Consider the following 20,216-nt stretch of genomic DNA (forward strand, 5'->3'; position numbering starts at 1 on the left):
CTGATATATTAAATGTATCATATATTTAAAAAATAGTTAGAAAAAAATAATAGAGAGAAAAAAAGTGAGCACAAACGAGAATATGCTTGTAATGAAAACTGTCTGAAAAAAAGACAAAAGATCGGCCACATGGTTATTCTCCTGCCTCTTCTGAAAAGAATCATTGTGCTAGCTCCCATCACATCTCCTGGGTCTTTCTTGCCTTGTATAAGACAAATGGAGATAGAAAAAAAATATCCTGCAGATACTCAAATTCATTTCCAAGTTTCTGTTTGAACATTCACTGATAGACCCTTGGGCTTCTTCCAAATAAATAAATGCAACAATGTTTTACTCATGATTAGAATTTCAGACAAACCATCCTTTTCTTTGAAAGAAACATTGGAAGTTATTTGTCTAATTCTTCAACTGAATTAGAGCTGAAGGAAAAACATCAGAAAAATGTTCCTGCATGGACCTCTTTTCAACTGAATACTCCTAAGAAGCTGTTGAGACTAAGGACCAAATTCTCCGATCAATTTAGAGTGTGCTGTTGCAGTCAGAAAGAGTATCACTTGGTAATGTTGTTCCTTCTGTGCCATCAAAAATATACCCGGTTCTTTAGAGGCCTGATCTTAGCAATAGACATTTAGTGCTGCTCCACCTCCAGCTCTTCACACCTGTGAAATTGGAGAGCTTCTGCTCTTGCTTTCTATGTAGGCAGGCTCACTGGAGCCAAAGCAAAACCGTAATGCATTGTTTAACCTTGTCAGCTTGTGTGCTGAGCTCCTTCCACTAGTTCAACTCCCCATTAAATCATAATATATGGCCTCTTTAGGCAGTAAAATGCACTTTTATAATACTCAGTGGTGTATGATTCATCCTATGAAGGAATTGGGTCAATTTTATTGATATGAGCAGATGATAACTGTGCAGCAATTAATAGCAAATGGATTTTGCCTTCCAGACATAGTTACACAAATTCCAAAGATCCACAAATATCTTCCCCCAGCCTTCAGGACTCACAAGGTACTGCTTAATTTGGGACCGGAAGGGGCAAGCAAAGGATACACTTAGGAAAGGTGACAGATAGTAGTTTTTTTTGAAAGTATGTTCAACTGCATCAACCAAAATAGAGCTGGAAGGGACCTTGGAGGTCTTCTAATCCAACCCCCTGCTCAAACAGGAGACCCTACATCATTTCAAACAACTGGCTGTCCAGTCACTTCTTTAAAACCTCCAGTGATGAAACACCCACAACTTCTAAGCTGTTTCACTGGTTAATTGTCCTCACTGTTAGGAAGTTTCTCCTTAACTCCAGGTTGCTTCATTCCTTGATTAGTTTCCATTCATTGTTTCTTGTCTTGCCTTCTGGTGCTTTGGAAAATTGGTTGACCCCATCTTCTTTGTGGCAGTCTCTCAAATATTGGAAAATTGCTATGATGTCATCATCAATTAGAGTTATCTTATCCTTACTTAGCATGATAATACTGGATAGTTTGAAAAGAATATAAAATAATATGTATGAAGCAGAAATGTCTTGAACCTAATTTATAATGTGGACATCTATTTAAATACATTGATCTGGCAATGGTTTATTAGGGCTGAACAATTGCCATAAATCAAGGATCCTACACTTTGGAGAGTCTGAATCATAGACATCTTTGATTTTAAAAAACAGCAACATATGAGGACATGTCCCAATGTCCCATCCTCTCATTCAGATCTGCTGGTTGGCTGCCTAGATTTCTTTTTCTCCCTCTGTTCTTATTCTATTCCTTAAAAGAAGGGGAATTGAGAATAACAAAGTAAGTGGGAAAGAATTATCTGAAATCCATGGTTATCTCTCAGATTGGAAATACCACTGAGTGATTATTATTCCAAGTTAATTGCTATGGACTGAAAATGGTGCAAAAAAAAAAAATCTAGCAAAAGTCATTAGGTTTGGAAAATTTGAAGGTAAGGCAATGTTTAAGTTTGCAGTTTAAGAAAAAAAAGGTTAATTAATTGTGATCTCAAAAGCATCTAACTTTTTTGGTAAAGACACTTGAGAATTCCATGGATAATCAAGAACAAACAAATCAACCTGGAATTATCCATCAAAGGACAAATAATCAGGCTAAACTATCATATTTTGGATACATGAAGACCTACCCTTTTTGAAAGTCTATAATTCTGGGAAAGATGGAAGGAAAACAGGATGGCCAGAAGTATGATGGATGGACCCAATTACAGTGAAGAGATTCATTATTAGAAGATCTGCAGGACAAAGTTGGAAACAAGTTATTTTAGGGAAAATCTAACTATGTGGTCACTAAGAGTCAGCTGTCTTGGTGGCTCATAATCAATCACTCATACATGACTATCCAACAGTAAACTTTATGGAATAATTAGAATTTAATAGCAAGTAAATCGGTATGGAATTCCATTTCCAATTTCTGGAAACAAATTTATTAAATTTTATAGGAATTGCTATTGCATTGTAATAGCCAAAGTACATATAAAATCAAAGAACTTGATTAAGATTTATGGGGTTTTAGCTTAAGGAAAGAGGAGTTGAATAAAGGATGGCTTAATATAATTGTATATAATACGTTACACATGTGAACAAAATGGATGTGATTCATGTTAGAACTCAAGGGGAACCCAGTGAAATTGAATATTGGGAAATTTAGGACAGATTAAAAAGAAATTATTCTTGAAGTAGAGCACAGTCAAATTGTGGAATTCATTACTGTGACAGGTAATGATGCCCACTAATAGAAACAAAGAAGATTGGACCAGTTTATGGCTGCTAAATTTATTAATGCTTGTTAGACACAATTTCTACATATTATATTCAGTTTTGGAGAGTTAGCTTATAATAGAAATTTCCTGACAGATAGAACAAATAATCAGTGGAACAACTTGCCTCCAGAAGTTGTGAATGCTCCACCACTGGAAGTTTTTAAGAGATTGAATAACCATTTATCTGAAATGGTATAGGGTTTCCTGCCTAAGCAAGGGGTTGGACTAGAAGACCTCCAAGGCCCCTTCCAACTTTGTTATTCTATTCTATTCTATTCTATTCTTTTTTTAATTAAAAAAAATCTTTATTAAAGTTCAAGATATTAAAAGGTTTACAAAAAGCAGAATATTAAAAATATTAAGAAAAAAATATGTAATAGAAATTATATTGACATCTTTCAATATCGATATTCAATATTCAATATTCATTATTCTATTCTATTCTATTCTATTCTATTCTATTCTATTCTATTCTATTCTATTCTATTCTATTCTATAGCAGTTATTGGGAAATGCAAGATCTAATTTTGTCTTGCTTGAAGTCTTCCTATGGGCATCTGGCTTTCTTTGTGAAATATTTTTCCCCAGTCCAAATGGTTTATGTCCTCATAATGTTCAGTGTAGAGCATAAGCCACTGAATACTTCATTACTCTAAAGCAGGGGTCGCCAACATTTTGGACCTCAGGGACCACCAAACTCATAATTTTAAATCCTGGGGACCACTAACCAGTTCTGTGAGTGTGGCCTGGTGGTCATGTGACTGGCTGGGCATGGCTTGTATGTAAAAAATTTGCTAGCAAGCAAACTCATAAAATTAACTCAAAAACATCATGTCTGTAATATATTGATTTTTTTAATATAAAAAAGAGCAACTTTTACCCAAAATCAGGCAAAGCAGGCAGGCAGATTGAGTTGCTCAAAGAATCACATATTCACTTAAATATCTGTGTTTCTGCCATTGGCTAGCTCCGTCTGCACTGCTTCAGTCCTAAGGAAGGTTTGGCTCTGCTTAAAAGCAGAGCTGAAGATCTAAAAATTAGCTAGAAAGCAAGAAATCCAATGATTTCCTGCTTTCTAGCTAATCTAAATCTCCTGGCACACCTGATGGTCAGAAAAAGGAAAAATAGCAACTTAGCAGGCAAGTTTGCCAGGTAAGGAGTGAGTGGGCGGTGAGGGTTCCCGTGGGCTATGGGGGCGGCGCAGCCTGGATTAATTGCTTTGGAGGTGCTCTGCAGGTGACATTTTTCTGTGGACCACCAAAATTTTCTTGCGGACCACCAGTGGGCCATGCCCCACCTGTTGGCGACCACTGCTCTAAAGTAAGAGCAACCTGGCAGTGGAGTCAGAGCAAGACTATGGCATTAAGAAGAGATAAGACTTAACCTTTTTACTCCCACAAGTTCCTACAACTGTTTCCATTTAGAAAAATGGGAAAACCAATAATAATCACTAATTTTCTAGGCTTTGCAGAAAAGTACCCTTAACTATCACTTTCTCTTTTTAGAAACCATTTTCTCTTTTTAGAAACCATGCAAAATAATTTTGCTAAAATAAGGACTGTTCAGGTATCAAAACCTGAAAGTCACGTATGGTATGGAAAATGAGAACTGTTTTACTCATATTCCATAATCTGGAATTCAAGTTTTACAGTAACACTCATTGACAAAGTCAGAAATTTCAAAAGACAATACAGGTAGTCCTTGACTTATGACAATAGAGACCAGAATTGTCATTGCTAAGCAAGGTTAGTCGTGCCCAACTTTATGAACTTTTTTTGCCATGGTTGTGAAGTAAAAGACTGCAGTTGTTAAGGGAATCATATGGTTATTTCGTGGAACCAGGTTCCTCCCCTGACTTTGCTTATCAAAAGCCAAATGGGAAGGTCACAAATGGTAGATCGTGTTACCCTGGGGGCGGTTGCAACCATTATAAATACATGTCAGTTGCCAAGCACCTGAATTTTGATCACGTGATGCTGGGGATGCTGGGATAGTCATAAGTGTAAAGAATTGGTCATAATTTCTTTTCTGTAGCCTTTTAACTTTGAACATATGGAATGGTTGTAAGATGAGGATTACTTGTATTTCATACAAGCTGTAATTAATTCATGTAATTCATACCAAAGAGGTGATGGTGACCATTGGCTTCAATGATTTAATGTTTGTATCGGGGAGTGGGGATAGGGAGATATTAGGTTTTATATTTAAATAGAACTTCTGTATTATTACAACCTTCTTTGCTACTTTTTTTCTGTGGGTTGAGACTAAGATACTTTCAAAGATATTCTAAGGATAGAAACTAAACAATAGTGATGGGAAAGTACTTTGGTCTGGGGAAATTAAAATCCTACTTTATTTTATCTTACCCCCAAAAGGCCAAGAAGAGATTAGAAGCATTAAAGTCCAGGAGGTCTGTGGTTCCTTCAATTAAACATGATTGTATTGTAAAAAAAAAAATTTGAATTAACTTACCAGAATCTTGCTGTTTGAGGTGAAAAAACAGGAAGAAAGGGCAAACATTTTCCATTGAACTGATTACCTGTTATTATTTTTTGTCAACAAAACATTTCTGAACTTTGATTTAAATAAGTCTAAACAGTTTGTAACATGTAGCTTCCTGTTTTGCAATCTTGAGATCCCAGAGGTCAAACTGCCAAATTTCTATGAGAAAAAAAAATGCCAAGGAAGAGAGGTGAAAGTTCAGTATGGAAAAAAATGTGTAACTGAAAAAAGTTACTTTCTCTTGGTCCACAAATCCAAGCCACTCTTCAATGTCAGGCCTACAACCCACCCCCAGAAATACTAACCAGTCAAGCTTCAGTGATATCATGGAATACCTGCATCCATTCTAGCCTCTTTCAAATAAAACAACCTGTTTGCTGAGCCTCAGCAACAATCTTGAACTACAGAGCAGTTGCTTGCTCTGTAAGCGAACAGAGCAAATCTTTGGGAATAAGAGACTTTGTGCTAACATTGTTAATTATACAGCCCTGTCAACTTGCCAATGCCTGGACAAAATTATAAAGGACCCCTTCTTCCTTTTCTCTAGACATAAAGCTCTTCCTCAGAGTGCATTTTCATCCAGTTCTTGAGCAGGCAAAAAACTATGATTGCACAATTGGCGCTACTCTCACACCTAAACTCTAATCTGTGTGTACAGATTAAAAAAGGTTGACTGGGACATCCATCCTTACATACCCCTTACCTCTGTGGGACAATTTAAGGGCAGTGGTTGGTGGATTTTTCTGGATTTATTTTCCCCCACCCACATGTGGTGGGGCAGGTTTGGGGGAAAATGGGCAGCATAACACAGATGATAGATGATGATAGATAAGAGAGAGAGGAGGAGGAGAGGAAGGGATAAAGGGAAGGAGGATAGATAGATAGATAGATAGATAGATAGATAGATAGATAGATAGATAGATAGATAGATAGATAATTGAAAAGGGTGGGGGAATGTCAGGAATTAAACAGCAGGTTGCTAAAGGACAGTTGCTTCATCACAATAATCTGTTTGTGGCTGCCACAGAACAAGACCTATTGGTCTTCTGGAAGGAAGACTTTTGAGGAGCAGGAGAAACTGGATAGAGAAAACAGCACTTCTTCACCATGATTAAAAATAGTAAAAAGCACAACCAAACAACTTTTTCTTGTAAGAAAAAGCAGCAGAAAATTGGAACAGAACCAGTAATTTGCAATTGGCAGAACCAGCCCTTTTCTTGGTTCAAATCTATCTCCCATACAGGTGGTGTGCACCTGTTTCCCTCTAAACAGATTTAACCATCAGAGATCAGATGTCTCTGTGGAAACCAAATTTCTAGTCTCTCTCGTTGCCCAACCCAAATGGCCATGGAGAGCAGGCCTCAATGACCAGAGGGGAAGAACAGGTACAAGTATCCAAGGAAAGTTGGGTAGGTCTTAGCCCCTGATCATGTCATCATCACCATAAAGGTTTATCAGGCTCAGACTGGTTTTCTTTGGGAGAAGAAGCCATATTAACCCTTTTAATCTTCTGCCAAAGCAGGAGTGAGCAAGCTGAATCTCTAAAACCCATTTTTGCATCTCTTCAAAGCCTTTTCCATTGATAGAGGCTTTAAAGAGGCTTTAAAAACAGCTAAATTGTGTGGTGTTTTCCAGTTTTTAGATTAAGTTCATGTAAGTGACAAATAAGCAAGGCCATGGTGCATTTGGAAATGAGAGCATGTGATGGATGTAGAACAATTATTCTGGTCATTTGGGAAGCCATAGCGATGATGTTAGAGAAATAGTTACAAAAGAAGTAAAGTTTAATAAAGCATAGTTTCAGGCAAACCCATTGCCTCTGTTTCCTGGCCTGGCCTAACGCAAAAGTCTGATCAATCACAAAATACCCAGTGTGAACTTGTTCCCGAGAGACATGTGTTTTCTGAGATTTTTCGAAGGTCACCTTGACAGGCATTGTGAAAGGTGTCTTAAGTTGTACAAGGGATCCACATTACTTCCTTGGACATAAGTCAAAATAAGCCCAAAAGGAAATAAACATCTTCCCCAACTTTGCATGTGAGCTTTTGCCACCTATATGGCAGAATGGCGATTTGTATCACCATCCATTTCAGCCCTTGACTTCCCCTAGCCATGGAGCATATTGTGTAGGTCCCCAGCTTCCCAGGGGTTGCCTATATCTGGGTGAAAGGAGACCACTGTTGTCATTTGATATGGTAACCCACTTCTCAGTTTACTTGCTTCAACTTTCCAATGTTTTACAGGCGTCAGCTATTCAGACACAGTGAGTGCCACCGAGCCCTGTAAGCCCTGTAAACAGTGTGTGGGTCTGGAGAGCATGTCGGCTCCTTGTGTGGAATCGGACAACACCATCTGCAAATGTATCTATGGCTTCTACCGGGATAAGAACAATAAATGTAAAAAGTGCCGCATCTGTGAAATAGGCTACGGGCTTGTCTATCCTTGTGGGGAAAATCAGAATACGTTGTGTGAGAAATGCCCGGCGGGGACGTATTCTGATGAAGCCAACCATGTGGACCCCTGCTTTCCTTGCACAGTGTGTGAGGAGGATGAAATCATGGAGAAGGACTGTACTGCAACTTCAGATGCCAAGTGCAGAGGTAATTATACATTTTTAAAATGGTGGCGGTGGTCGGGAGAAGATGGAGCTTAACAATGTGCACAGTGGTAGGATTCGATTTTTTTTTACTACAGGTGGCGTCGCAGGGGAAGGATACTGTAAAATCTCCATTCCTATCCCACTCCAAGGGGAAGGTTACTGCAAAATCCCATTCTCTCCCCACCCCACTAACCTGCTTTCCGGCTCCATTCTCCTGTGCAGGGCAACAAAAGAAGACCCAGCCGATCAGCTGGGACTTGGGAGGCAGAGAATAGATGGAGGTGGGGCCAATCAGAGGTGGTATTTGCCGGTTCTCTGAACTACTCAAAATTTCTGCTACCTGTTCTCCAGAACTGGTCAGAAATTGTTGAATACCACCTCTGAATGTGAATAATCCTGTGCCCCTGCCCAGCAGATATCCAGAAATAGGTTACTAGGCAGTACTGCTTCAAGCAATGAGGTAGGGATGGGGGTTCAGCAAAATGTCCTTTGGATAATGTTCTTGACCCCCCCCCCCAAGGCTGTCCTGGTTTTCTCCTGGTACAGTCCTGGTCTCTCTTCCTGGTCTCTTCATTTACTAGGCACAATTAAGGAAAGAAACATGTTGATTTGTTCTTTTCTTTTTCTTGTTGTTTGAACCTCCAAAAAACCAAAACAAATAGTAGAGCCATTTGGGATTATTAGCTACAAAGTAAATTCTGATGGCCCCCGGTGGGAGGATGGAGCTGCCCAGTGGTACGCCAGATCAAAACTAGTTTAAGATAAGTAATTTTTAAGAAGAGAAACAGTCAGGGGGCTTTGCTACCCGGGGGGGACTGCAGCAGCAGCTGAGCAAGTACGCAAGTCCCTAGTTTGAGTTTCTCTCAGTGGTGAGTGGTTGTCTTTTTTTTAATTGCTTAGCAATTATTGTAAACTTCAGTATTTCGAATGAGAAAAATGTGAAATTTGTGCAAAACTATGCCCACTTTTGCTGACTTTCTCATAATGATACCGTTACTCCTAGTACAATCTCCATCCAAATATAGATAGATATAGATAAATATAGATAACCTTTATTGTCATTTTTACTGTGGGCACACTGCCAACATTAAAAAATAAAATTCTGTTGCCTGCTCTCAAAAGTGTACACATACGTAACACACATATACACATCACACACACACACACACATCACTGTCCATCTTGAATATATATCAGAAAGAGGAAGCTTGAGAATTTACAAGGTTGATACTATATGGATACTATATATACAGTCCATCCTGCCAGCTGAACTCTTTTTTGTACATTTAAAAGGTCAAAATGGATTGCCTGTGACCATAGAAGTGAATGAAAATAATTTATGTATTTATTACAATTTTTTAAACCTGCCTTTATTATTTTTAGAAATAATTCAAAGTAGTGAACATACCTAATAATCTTTCTTCTTCCTATTTTCCCCACAACATCCTTTCATGCCAAAGGTGGGACTAGAACTCACAGCCTCCTGGTTTCTAGGCCAGTACCTTAATTAGTGCAACAAATATCAGAATTCCTGAGCATATGAGATCTTGACATGCATGTGCATGTGAGAATGGGGCTGTAGCTTAAGGACTATTAAGCAACTCCTTTCTTCCTCTGTATATTCATGCTATAAGTACATGACAATATTTGCAGGGAACAATATTCACTCAATATTATGCTAATGTTTCTCCCCGGAGGAGTGCAAAGCAAGTTAACAGTCCCTGATGTCTTTTGTTTCCGATTTTCAAAAATTCACTCTCAAGTTTACATTTTGACCAGATAAACAAATCAAATCAGAAGTGGAAACATATTGTGTACTTGCATAAATGTACGCCGAGATATGGAGCCAATGACATGCCCAATTCAACCTCCACTGATGAGAGGTGGCTATGATTACAATTTTCCATTTACAATTTTAATTTTTTTAATACATTCATGAATTTAAAGCATATCCCTCTCCCAGGTCCTTCTTCCCAGATATTATCACTCTCCCAGCACTGTCATATTTCTTTTCATAAAATATACTGAAATAAACAAAAACAAAACCACCCAGGATGCATTCCTCTTTTGGGGGACTTCCTGAATAGTTCCAGGTTAACTATTAGAAGAAGAGTATGGTGGCTTGTGTGGTTAGGATACTGGGATGGAGGTTGTCAAGCCCGTATTCGAGAACCAACTGCTTCTGTGGGGCAACGTTGAACTTCCATCCTTCACTCCAATTTCTCCAACTTCTTCAAACATGAAAGGAGTCCTCAACTAGGCATCCCGCAGGCAACGGTGATGTCACCAACGAATTCTTTCAACCTGGAAGCCCCTTGCACTCTGACATGAGTGCAAACTATCAGAATTGTTCTCTCCTGGGAAGAAGTTGAAGCCCATCTTTTGACATAAACATAGAGGCAGATTTGTTTTGCTTAATCCACAGAGGGACGAGTTTTTCCTGTGACTGATAACACACAAACAGAAATCAACCTGCTCTCTCCTTGCTTCCTAAGAATGTCTTGACTTGCAGAAGCTAACAGGTAAAGCTTCCTATGGCATGGAGATAAACAGGATCTCTTGCTATTTGCTTCAGGGAAAATGGCAACCTATACAGTAATAATAGGATGCAATTCTAAACTTAGCAACCTGTGCCAAAATCAGAATTGGAGGACTGTTTGGAAACATATTCTTAAAACACATTCCCCATTTGATTGGGCCTCCTCCTCCTCCTCCTCCTCCTCTTCCTCTTCCTTGATGCTAAAACACATGAAGAATGGTTACAGGAACTAGTAATAAGGCACAGATAGTCTAGTTAAGAGGATGAGGGGAGATACAATAGCAGTGTTCCAATATTTGAGGGGCTGCCACAGAGAGGAAACGGTCAACCTATTTTCTAAAGCACCCGAAGGCCAGGCAATGAATAATGGTTGGAAACTGATCAAGGAGAGATTCAATCTGGAAATAAGGAGAAATTTTGTGACAGTGAGAACAACCAACCAATAGAACAGCTTACCTTTGGAAGTTGTGGGAGCTTCACCACTGGAAGCTTTCAAGAAGAAACTGGACTGCCATCTGTCAGAAATGGTGTAGGGTCTCCTGCCTGGGGGGGTTGGAGTAGATGACCTACAAGGTCCCTTCCAATTCTGTTCTTGTTCCTCCTTCCATCTACTTCTGTGCTTCACTATGTCTAGCAAACAGAAGATTTGGGCTGGATCAATAGTGGATTCTCTTCTGAAATGTGAATGGTGGTTTCTGGCATGGAAATGACTGTATAGTTTTTTGTGCTGGTCCTTTTGCCAAATCCCATTTTCCCCATTTTTCTCAACCATTGAAAAAGAACCTATATATTAAATGGGTCATCACACCCATCTTCCGCCTAATCTTAGTTATGCCCAATTATCTAATGCTTGCTTATTAAGTCATTAGAATATTTATAGGGATCCTCAGAATCCCAACAGTTATTTGATGTGTTGTATTTCTCATAGTGGAAAGCGAAAATTTGACAGTATAATACAGAATGTGGAAACCAATCTATTTTGCTTGGCAACATTTCTATTTAAAAGATAGGAATTCCAATATGACATTGATTCATTCCAAGCTTTCATGCATGGCCCACTTTGCAGAATAGTAGCAAGTAGAGTTATTATCAAAATACAAATATCTGCATATTGTATTTATGGAAGAAAGAACAATGAGAAATGGGTAGGGGTGTTTTGCGGAAAAAGGTAACAAGGAGAAACGGCTAAGATATGCCTGTTCAAGGTACCCCATTCTTCAGCTTTATTTTAAGACTGTAGAAGTTGAATGTAATAAATCAGAAATAAGACAAACAAACAGAAAATGAAGATAATCACCTACTATGTTCACACTTGTGCTAAGCTATAGTGTGGTTTAACTGTTTGTAATTCAGTATCTGAACTCAGCCATTGCGGTTTTAATATCCCGGCTTAGTGTGAACCGAGCCAAGTGGAGTCTCTCCAGGAAAGCATGGTTAAGCAGTATGAGCCATGGGGAAAAATCAAAGCTGACTTTAAAAAAACCCTAAACAAAATTACAGTTCTATACCCACTACTGTATCCGAGAATAAAGCAATTGTGTTTATATGATAAATGTCAGAACTGATGTGGTTTGATTTGAAAGCTGGTTCTGATCCCAGCTGAATAAGGGAGTTCCTGGACAATCTTCAATAAGCTTAACTTTTCAGAGTTTGTTATGTTGATCTTGATAGCAATTTTTCAAGATTGCTATGAAGGTTCCTGGCATTCCAATTTCACTGATTCAGATGCAACAACTCCAATCTGAGAAACAGTGATCTATAGAAGACAGATGCTACAAATCTTGTCCCTGCCCACTTTCTCTTCCCCCTTCTCCCCTTCCTTCAACAGCCGGTATTAACAATATGACTCCTCAGGGTAACAGTGGGATCCAAACTAATTAAAATGTTTTTTTTTTTTAAAAAAAGGGCAAAATATTTTTATATATTTTTTAATTTATTTATTGAATTTATATTGCCGCCTATTCGCCCATGGTGACTCAAGGTGGCTTACAAAATATAAAACCACATTCAAAAACAATAAAAAACTAACAAAAATAATCAAATACATTATAGTACGATATAAAACAAATCACTCCTCAACTCCTACTCCCTGCCCTGGAGACAGCAGATCACACAAGCCATTTAATGGGCTCCATCCCACTCTGGGTTCCCACTGGGAGAACCAGGTCTTCAGAGCCTTCCAGAAGAATATTGGAGTGGGGGCCGTTCTAATCTCTGGGGGAATGATATTCCAGAGAGAGGGAGCCACCACAGAGAAGGCCCTTCTTCTGGGTTCCCATCAGGTGTATCTCCCTCGGGGATGGGACCCGCAACATTCCCTGCCTCGGGAATGTTGAGTCAGGTAGATGTGACCAGCAAGAGATGTTCCCTCAGATAACCTGGTCCCAAGCCATGAAGGTGGCAACCAGCACCTTGAATTACACCTGGAAGCAAATCGACAACCAATGCAACTCCTGCAGGAGAGGTGATACATGTTGCACACTGGGGTCTGCACAAAACCATGTGGGCTACTGTACTTTGCACCAACTAGAGCTTCCGGATGCTCTTCAAGGGTAGCCCCACAGTGATCTTGAGTTTAAGTGAATGAGAAAAAGAAAATATAAATACAGCTAAACAACAATATCATCAGTATTTGTGAAAGTGTATAACTTCAAAAATAGGAAGAAGAATGAAAAAGGAGGAAGAAGAAAAACAGTGGGGCTGAAAAAATAAGTTGTAAATAGAACAACTCCAAAAATCAACCATTTTTCTCAAAAGTCTTCTCTTTGGATGTAGCTAAGAGAACAAATAGTTTTTTTAAACATACAATTTGTTTACTTAGTTATCTATTGAATTTTTATTTCATTTTCATTTTGACTTATGTTGAATTACAGCAGCTAGAACATCTATGGTAAATATAACAGTAATGCAGGATGACATGTTCAGTAATGCAGGATGACATGTTCAGTCGATGTTGCAGTTCCACATGCAACAATATTAGGATAAAATCAAATAATATGAATTTTTATTCTAGCTTTTGAATCATATCTCCAAGAGTAAGTTCTAAACTTACTTCTAAAATTCTAACTATGCTTTCGTGAAAAATTTCTGAGGTGTCCTGTATCCACAAACATTTTTGTTGCTTTAACCTAATTTTAAGATGATAAAAGTTATTTTCACATTATTTACAGTGATCTTCTGTGAATTTACAGAGATGAGGCATCATAGCAGTTATTTATGTGATGCATAAATAACATAAAAATCAATTTCATCATTTCATTTTTCTTCAGCTTTTTATAAAAATGGGGTTTTGGCTTAGGAGCTACTATTAATTCTTCCAAAACCTCAAATTATGATATAATTTCTGAGGCAGTGATAGCATCTGGATTAAATAAACCAAATAACAAATGATTAAACTGAATATACTTCCAAGAACATTCTCAGTTCAATAAAACTTGTTTTTTAAATTTTATATTAAAACAGTTTCCTTGAAAGTAAGGTGATTCTGATTAATTATGTTGTGACAAAACCAGTTTATCACAAGCATTGTGTCAGAGCTTTTGCAGTGTGGCTGCTATTATGAGACAAGCCAGGAGCAAAACACAGTACACAGAGACTTAGATATTTAAGAGTGGTTTATATACAACAGTTATATACAGAAATATATATGGCAGGCAAATACCTTACAAGCAATCAATCTTCTTAACTTTACATGGAGAACTCTGCAATGGAGACAGGATCCAAGGAGAGAGAAAACACCCTCTATAATGGCAGCCTTATATAAAATCTCTTAAGATGGTAAAACTTCTGTGGACCCCTTCTTAGTCTTAAAAAAGGCAATAACCACGCTCAGGGGTGGGATTCTACCAGCTCGCACCTATTCGCTAAAACCAGTTGTTAACATTCTAAGCAGCTTGGAGAACCGGTTGTTAGAAGAAATTACTGCCTAATCCTGTAAGGAAGGCAGGAAGGAAACATTCTGGTGTTGCTTACAGAAACTGCCCCTCTGTTAACCCTTATTACATTCTTGGTAGGACTAGACTTCCTGTCTCTGGAACGTCTCTGGAGTTTTTCCCCACTCCTTTGCTGGTACTTTGCTTGTGTGGAGTGACCATTCAAAGTTACAATGGCACGGAAAAAAGTGATTTATGACCATTTTTCACACTTACGACTGTTGCAACATCCCCACAGTCACGAGAGGCCAGGCGAGGAGATGCGTGCCCCAATGTGAGTGATGTTGAGTTGGTCACGCCCAGTCAGTAACATGACCACCAAGCCATGCCCACCAACTAAGCCACGCCCACAGAACTGGTTGTTAAAAAATTTGAATCCCACCCCTGCCCACGCTATGCCGATTCATCCTTATTGCATCAGCCTTATATTGCATCAGCCTTACATTACATCATCCTTACATTGCCTCAGCCTTACAGCAGTTGGCAGCTATTAAATCTTATACCTCAACACATTGATTAAAATGCTTAATTTAAGTTTCTGAGGGGTAAACATAATGTTTGCAACCAAGTAATTTTCATCTACGCTTTGCAACATTAAATGTAAATATTAAAGATATTAAATGTGGATATTGAAATAAAATACAAAAAAGGTTCTCAGTGTAGTATTGGGTTCAAGTAATAAATCTTAGTTGAACTAAAGAACACTTGGATTTTGGAGTTCCTGCAGCCAAAAACCAAAGCTGGATTAAATGCTCATGATAATACTGAGAGTGTGGAGAATCTGTCTTTCTCTGTTTGTTTGTTTGCCTCCTGCCTTTATTATTTTTACAAATATCTCAAAGTGGCAGACATGTTTAATGCAACTGATAGTTGTCATTTGTGAAATGAAGTCCCTTTAAAAATATCTATTTAGTGGCCTTCATTTAAAATAATGGAATGGAATAAATGTAAATCAACCCCAAAGGCTAAACTCTGGCAGACATTTTGTGTTCTTACCAAACTTCCCAGGAGATTTTGAAACTTTTTTCATTTAATTTTTTTTTATCATTCAGTTTGTTAAAATCAGTATATTATATAATGGCTTGAGAAAGCCCTTAAATTGTAGTTTCCCAGTTTAGAAAATGCTAATTTCTAGCCAATGAATAGAAAATTAATGGCTGGAACCAGTGGTGGGATTCAATTTTTTTTTTACTACTGGTTCTGTGGGCGTGGCTTGGTGGGTGTGGCTGAGGAAAGGATACTGTAAAATCTCCAGTCAGAGGTGGTATTTGCCCGTTCTCCAAACTACTCAAAATTTCCACTACTGGTTCTCCAGAACTGGTCAGAACTTGCTGAATACCACCTCTGGCTGGAACATATTGCCTGAAGATGAGTCCGTAGTCCATATTGCTCTGATGTCAGCTGTTCCAGGTGGGGGCAAAATTATGCAGGCTGCAGGGCAAGACGTTCAACTATTCCCTCAGGCCTGGCCAAATTTCATAAAAGCCACTCAAAAAAAGGAAGCGGTAGCCTGCAGTTGAGTAGGAAACTCTTCTCTCTGTGTGGCATTTGGGTTTCTTCTTTGGAATGAAACAATCAAAAGGCAGAGCTTGCCCCACCCAGATAATGTTAGATGAACAAAAGGTGCCAGAAAGGATATTATGGGACAGGGTTTTTTTTTTTCTTTTTCTTTCCCAAAACCTCCATCACATTTAGAGGCATTAAAACAGAGTTTCTCCATTTTGTCAACTTTAAGATATGTGGACTTCAGCTCTCAGAATTCCCAGCCACAAAAATTGCCAAGGTTGAGAAACCCCTACGTTACAGATTATCTTGAAAAGAAGGAACACATTTCTCAAGATATTGTGTGGGATTTCTGACTTTCTAAGGACCACCTATCTTGTTTTGAATCTGACCAGTTAATATGATTTACCAGCAAGGTTTCCATAGGGACTAAGATCAGAAATGTTGAGAAAAAGCTTTCTGATTCCTCCAGAACTGTGATTGCTTACCTTTCTCTTAAGAAAAACAAGCACATCTTGACCTTTATTATTGTTCCCAGTATTTAATTGGTGTAATGGTTTTGGAATAGTTTCACTCTGTGATTTGATTGCTATCTTATTATTTTAATTTGTTTGGGTTCTTAACAGGAAAAATGATACATATGTATATTTTGTTACCAAAATGATTTAGTACTATAGCAGGGCACTGGGGAAGTGATTTATTCAGGACTGTTCAAATATACCTAATGTGGCAGTCTGTATTTATTACAGATTAAGTTTAAATGACAGGACATCAACTTACTTAAGGCCATAAAGCAAACTGTGTGGCAAAATGAGAACCCTTCACATCTGCCACTCTTCAGCCTGCCTTCTGAAAGGGTGTCACATGTCTGACCTTCTCATCTACTTTTTCTTGCAAGAATTATGGTGTGATGAGAATGTCTGGGTATTCACATCTGCTTCATATCTTACATCTTTAGTTAAATGTGATTCATTTCTAAATTTCTCAATTGCCAAAAATTTCTTATTCTCTTTTCTAAGTTATTCCTGGTTTTCTTGGCAGCAATTAATCCAAGATTTGCGATGACAACCAAAGTCCCGATGGATCCTTATACCAGCGACAGAAATGCAGATGCAAACGCTGATGTAATCGTAGATATGGAACACGGTATCTTGTTTTCCTTTTCCTACACTGCTGAAATAGTTCTTCATTTGCTCAATTCATCTAACTCCCACAAGGGCTTTACTAGACTGCATGAAATAAATAAAACCGCGGACTAAAACAACAACTCGGGGAGGTATTGTTCCAAAAATTTTCTGGAGAGAAGCCATAGATGTAAATTTACCAATAATGATCAGAGTTAGAGTTATCACTTTATGGTGACTTCTCTCCTATCTTTAGTAGTTCCAACTGGTGGTCATAGGAAGGAAGTGCTTAAGCAGGTCCCACAGAACTCAAAGTTCTCCCTGAATGGAGCCCTCCCCTTTTGGTGCATTGACAAGTTGTTGCATTGACGACTATTGTAGTAGGCTTCTGATCCAATTATAAAAGTGCTGGTTATTTCTTTTAAAGAGACGTAACACAGGGACATATCAGGCAACATCTTGTCCCTCTTGAATCTGCCTGTCTGATCCTTACATCAAAAGTGGTCAATTGAGAATTCCCTTCCTCAAGAGGTATATAAATCATGGGACACATGACAAAACTTCGTGTAGTACCTTGCATTTTTGAATCTCACTTTTCCTGAAGTTACATATGATCCCTACTATTCTTATATTTCATAAGCAAGTAAAATCAATCCATCTTCAACAAACCTTTAGCCCTGGTTGACTGTGGGACCATAGAAACTTTACTGAATTAATGATTACATTGTCTTGATGTTTTCTTTTCTTTCATTTTTGATTCTATTACCAGTGGTCCATTCTCCAGAGTCCCTCCATATTGGAGCAGCTATAAGCCTTGTTAAATAAACAAACAAAATTCTTTTGAGGGAATTACATTGTTTCAGCAAAGATGGGGTGGGAACTTTTGATCATGTTCACACTTGCTTAATTACTGAAATGTTAATTAAGTGATACATTCCTAATTGTCTCACAGTTTTTCACTCTCTTTTGTTTCACTCTCTCTTGTTTCCTTGGCAGCAACTAATCCACAATTTGCAGTGGCAACGAAGACCCCAATGAATTCCAACACTAGTGATGCAGACCCAGGTGCATTCATAGTTCCCGATGTAGTCACAGACCCTGATGCAGTCATAGATATAGAACATGGTATCTTGTTGTTTTTTTCCTTACCCTGCTGAAACAGTTCCTAATTTGCTTAGTTGGTCTCACTCCAACAAAGATCCCACTGAAACCCTTGACTGCATAAAATAGTTAAGACCATGGATTAAAACAACATTTTTGAGCCCTAAGGAAATTATTATTCCCAAGCATTTTGGAGGGAAGCCATATAAGTGAAAGTATAACTAACCGTTATAGCTTTATTTGCAGGTAATATAGTATGATGTGATTGCAAGTACTAACAGAATCAGTGACCTCATTTTGAGACAAAAAAAAGAACTTCTTTTAATCCCCAGTATGGAAATGTTCCTCCAGCTTTACTTTATTCTATATTTTTTTTGAATGCTTATGATAAATATGGATATACAGTAAGAATGATTAAGACATGAAGCAGATCACTAACTATTTGCAAATGCAGACAAAAATACCCAGATTAGCAAAGAAAAACATTTGTATATTTATGTTTCATAAAAAAGGTGTCTAGGCCCCAAGGGAATTTTACATTTTTCAGAAAGCCAAACATTCTGATGCATGAATTGCCCTGATGATAAAACTAATCAACAAATAATTTTTCAACTTTAACTCAGAGATGGAGAATGTGAAGTGACCTAATTATCTAGCATTATTCCAGAATGATTGAAGCTACATTCCAATACTGACTTACTAGTGATTAAAACTCATAAAACCCAAAGGACTTTCTTATTAGAAGACATTATATGAATGCACAACCTAATATATATTTGTATGTTGTCATACAAAGCTCTCATTTTCTATATAGACATGAATCTGCATTGTTGTAGTGGTGGTTTAGATTATTATCCACTACCCAAATTCAGGAGCTCTTGGTAGTGAACATAACATTTCCTTCTCTCTCTTTTGTCTATCACAAACTTGTGTGATAGGCTGGATAGTGAAAGGTCCAAAGTCACCCAGCAAGATTTTATGACTAAGTGTAAAGTTGAACCTGTGTAGATTTGAATCTGGATTCCCCAGCACTAGCCAACATCTGAACAATTGGCTTTTGGATCACTAATATTATAGTTACAACATATATGTAAAGGAAAATAGATTAACCTAAATGCAGCCTCATTTTGCATATTGTCTCCATAATTATTCTTCTGTTTCCTTACCTTTCCAGATTTTTACCCAGGGACACCCAAAAGTCCCTTTCCCATTACAAATTTTTCAGAGACTCTGGATATTTTGGAGACCACTATAATGAGCACTACAATGACCACTATTATGGGCAGCTCCCAGCCTGTCATTCGAAGTGGGACAGCCGATAACCTCATCCCTGTCTACTGCTCCATTTTGGCAGCTGTGGTGGTGGGTCTGGTGGCATACATTGCCTTCAAGAGGTAAGTAGCACAGACAGTCCAGAAGACAAATGTGCGGGAGGAATGTTGTGATGGAATGTTGTGATGTGCAAGAGGAATGCAATGACAGGCAGTGTCTAAAGTTGATCTTGCTCACTGTCTAGATGTCCTTCAGTTGTTCAAACTACTTCCTGTACCTGTTCTAAGGATGTAATTTTGGCTGACCATGGCAAAACAATTCATGATTAGCACATTTTGCAGTTAAAAACTATAAACTCCAGCATAACAGGACAATATGAGATTTGCGTGCAACTCTCATTTTCCTTTCAAAGAAATAGCATGTAAAGTGTCATATCATTGACTATCTTGAACAGTCCTCTAGGGCCTAAATACTGTTGTTTTCCTGCAACCCCACATAATTTGCAAGCAGGGGAGGCTAAGAGGCAAAGGAGAAAAAGGTAGCAGCAGAAGAGGAAGCCACTTTGTGAATATGTGCTTACAACAGGCGCACATTTTTCATACAGTATTGCAGAGCATATTTGACCTTTAAATATAATTCCTAGGACACTCTGAAGAAAGTATATGGGGATATAATGCAAATTGATTTGATTTATTTTCATATGATGATTATTCTTCATATTTTAATAATTTCTAATAAGAATATTTTGGTGGAGCTCAGGGGCCATGTCTCTGGCATGCAATAGAGAAGAATGGAACCATTCTCTGTTCCCATCCTCCTTCTACATGTATTTTACACCCTTCCCTTAAGCAATAGGCATCTTTATAAAGGCAATTAGA

The 20,216-nt window shown here is 38.1% G+C and overlaps 1 protein-coding gene across 1 annotated transcript in view; it reads left to right on the forward strand.

Annotated features, from left to right (window-relative positions):
- NGFR (nerve growth factor receptor) overlaps positions 1 to 20,216 on the forward strand; it is a 73,781-nt gene that overhangs the window by 38,332 nt on the left and 15,233 nt on the right. The window contains exons 3-6 of the mRNA XM_087945900.1: positions 7,512 to 7,868; positions 16,883 to 16,987; positions 17,962 to 18,090; positions 19,241 to 19,460. Coding sequence (XP_087802026.1) covers positions 7,512 to 7,868; positions 16,883 to 16,987; positions 17,962 to 18,090; positions 19,241 to 19,460 — 811 coding nt within the window. The remainder of the gene's footprint in view (positions 1 to 7,511; positions 7,869 to 16,882; positions 16,988 to 17,961; positions 18,091 to 19,240; positions 19,461 to 20,216) is intronic.

This window comes from Notechis scutatus, chromosome Z (assembly GCF_049901735.1).
Source record: "Notechis scutatus isolate UNSWTSFEM ecotype Mainland chromosome Z, rNotScu1.2, whole genome shotgun sequence".
Taxonomy (NCBI): domain Eukaryota; kingdom Metazoa; phylum Chordata; class Lepidosauria; order Squamata; family Elapidae; genus Notechis; species Notechis scutatus.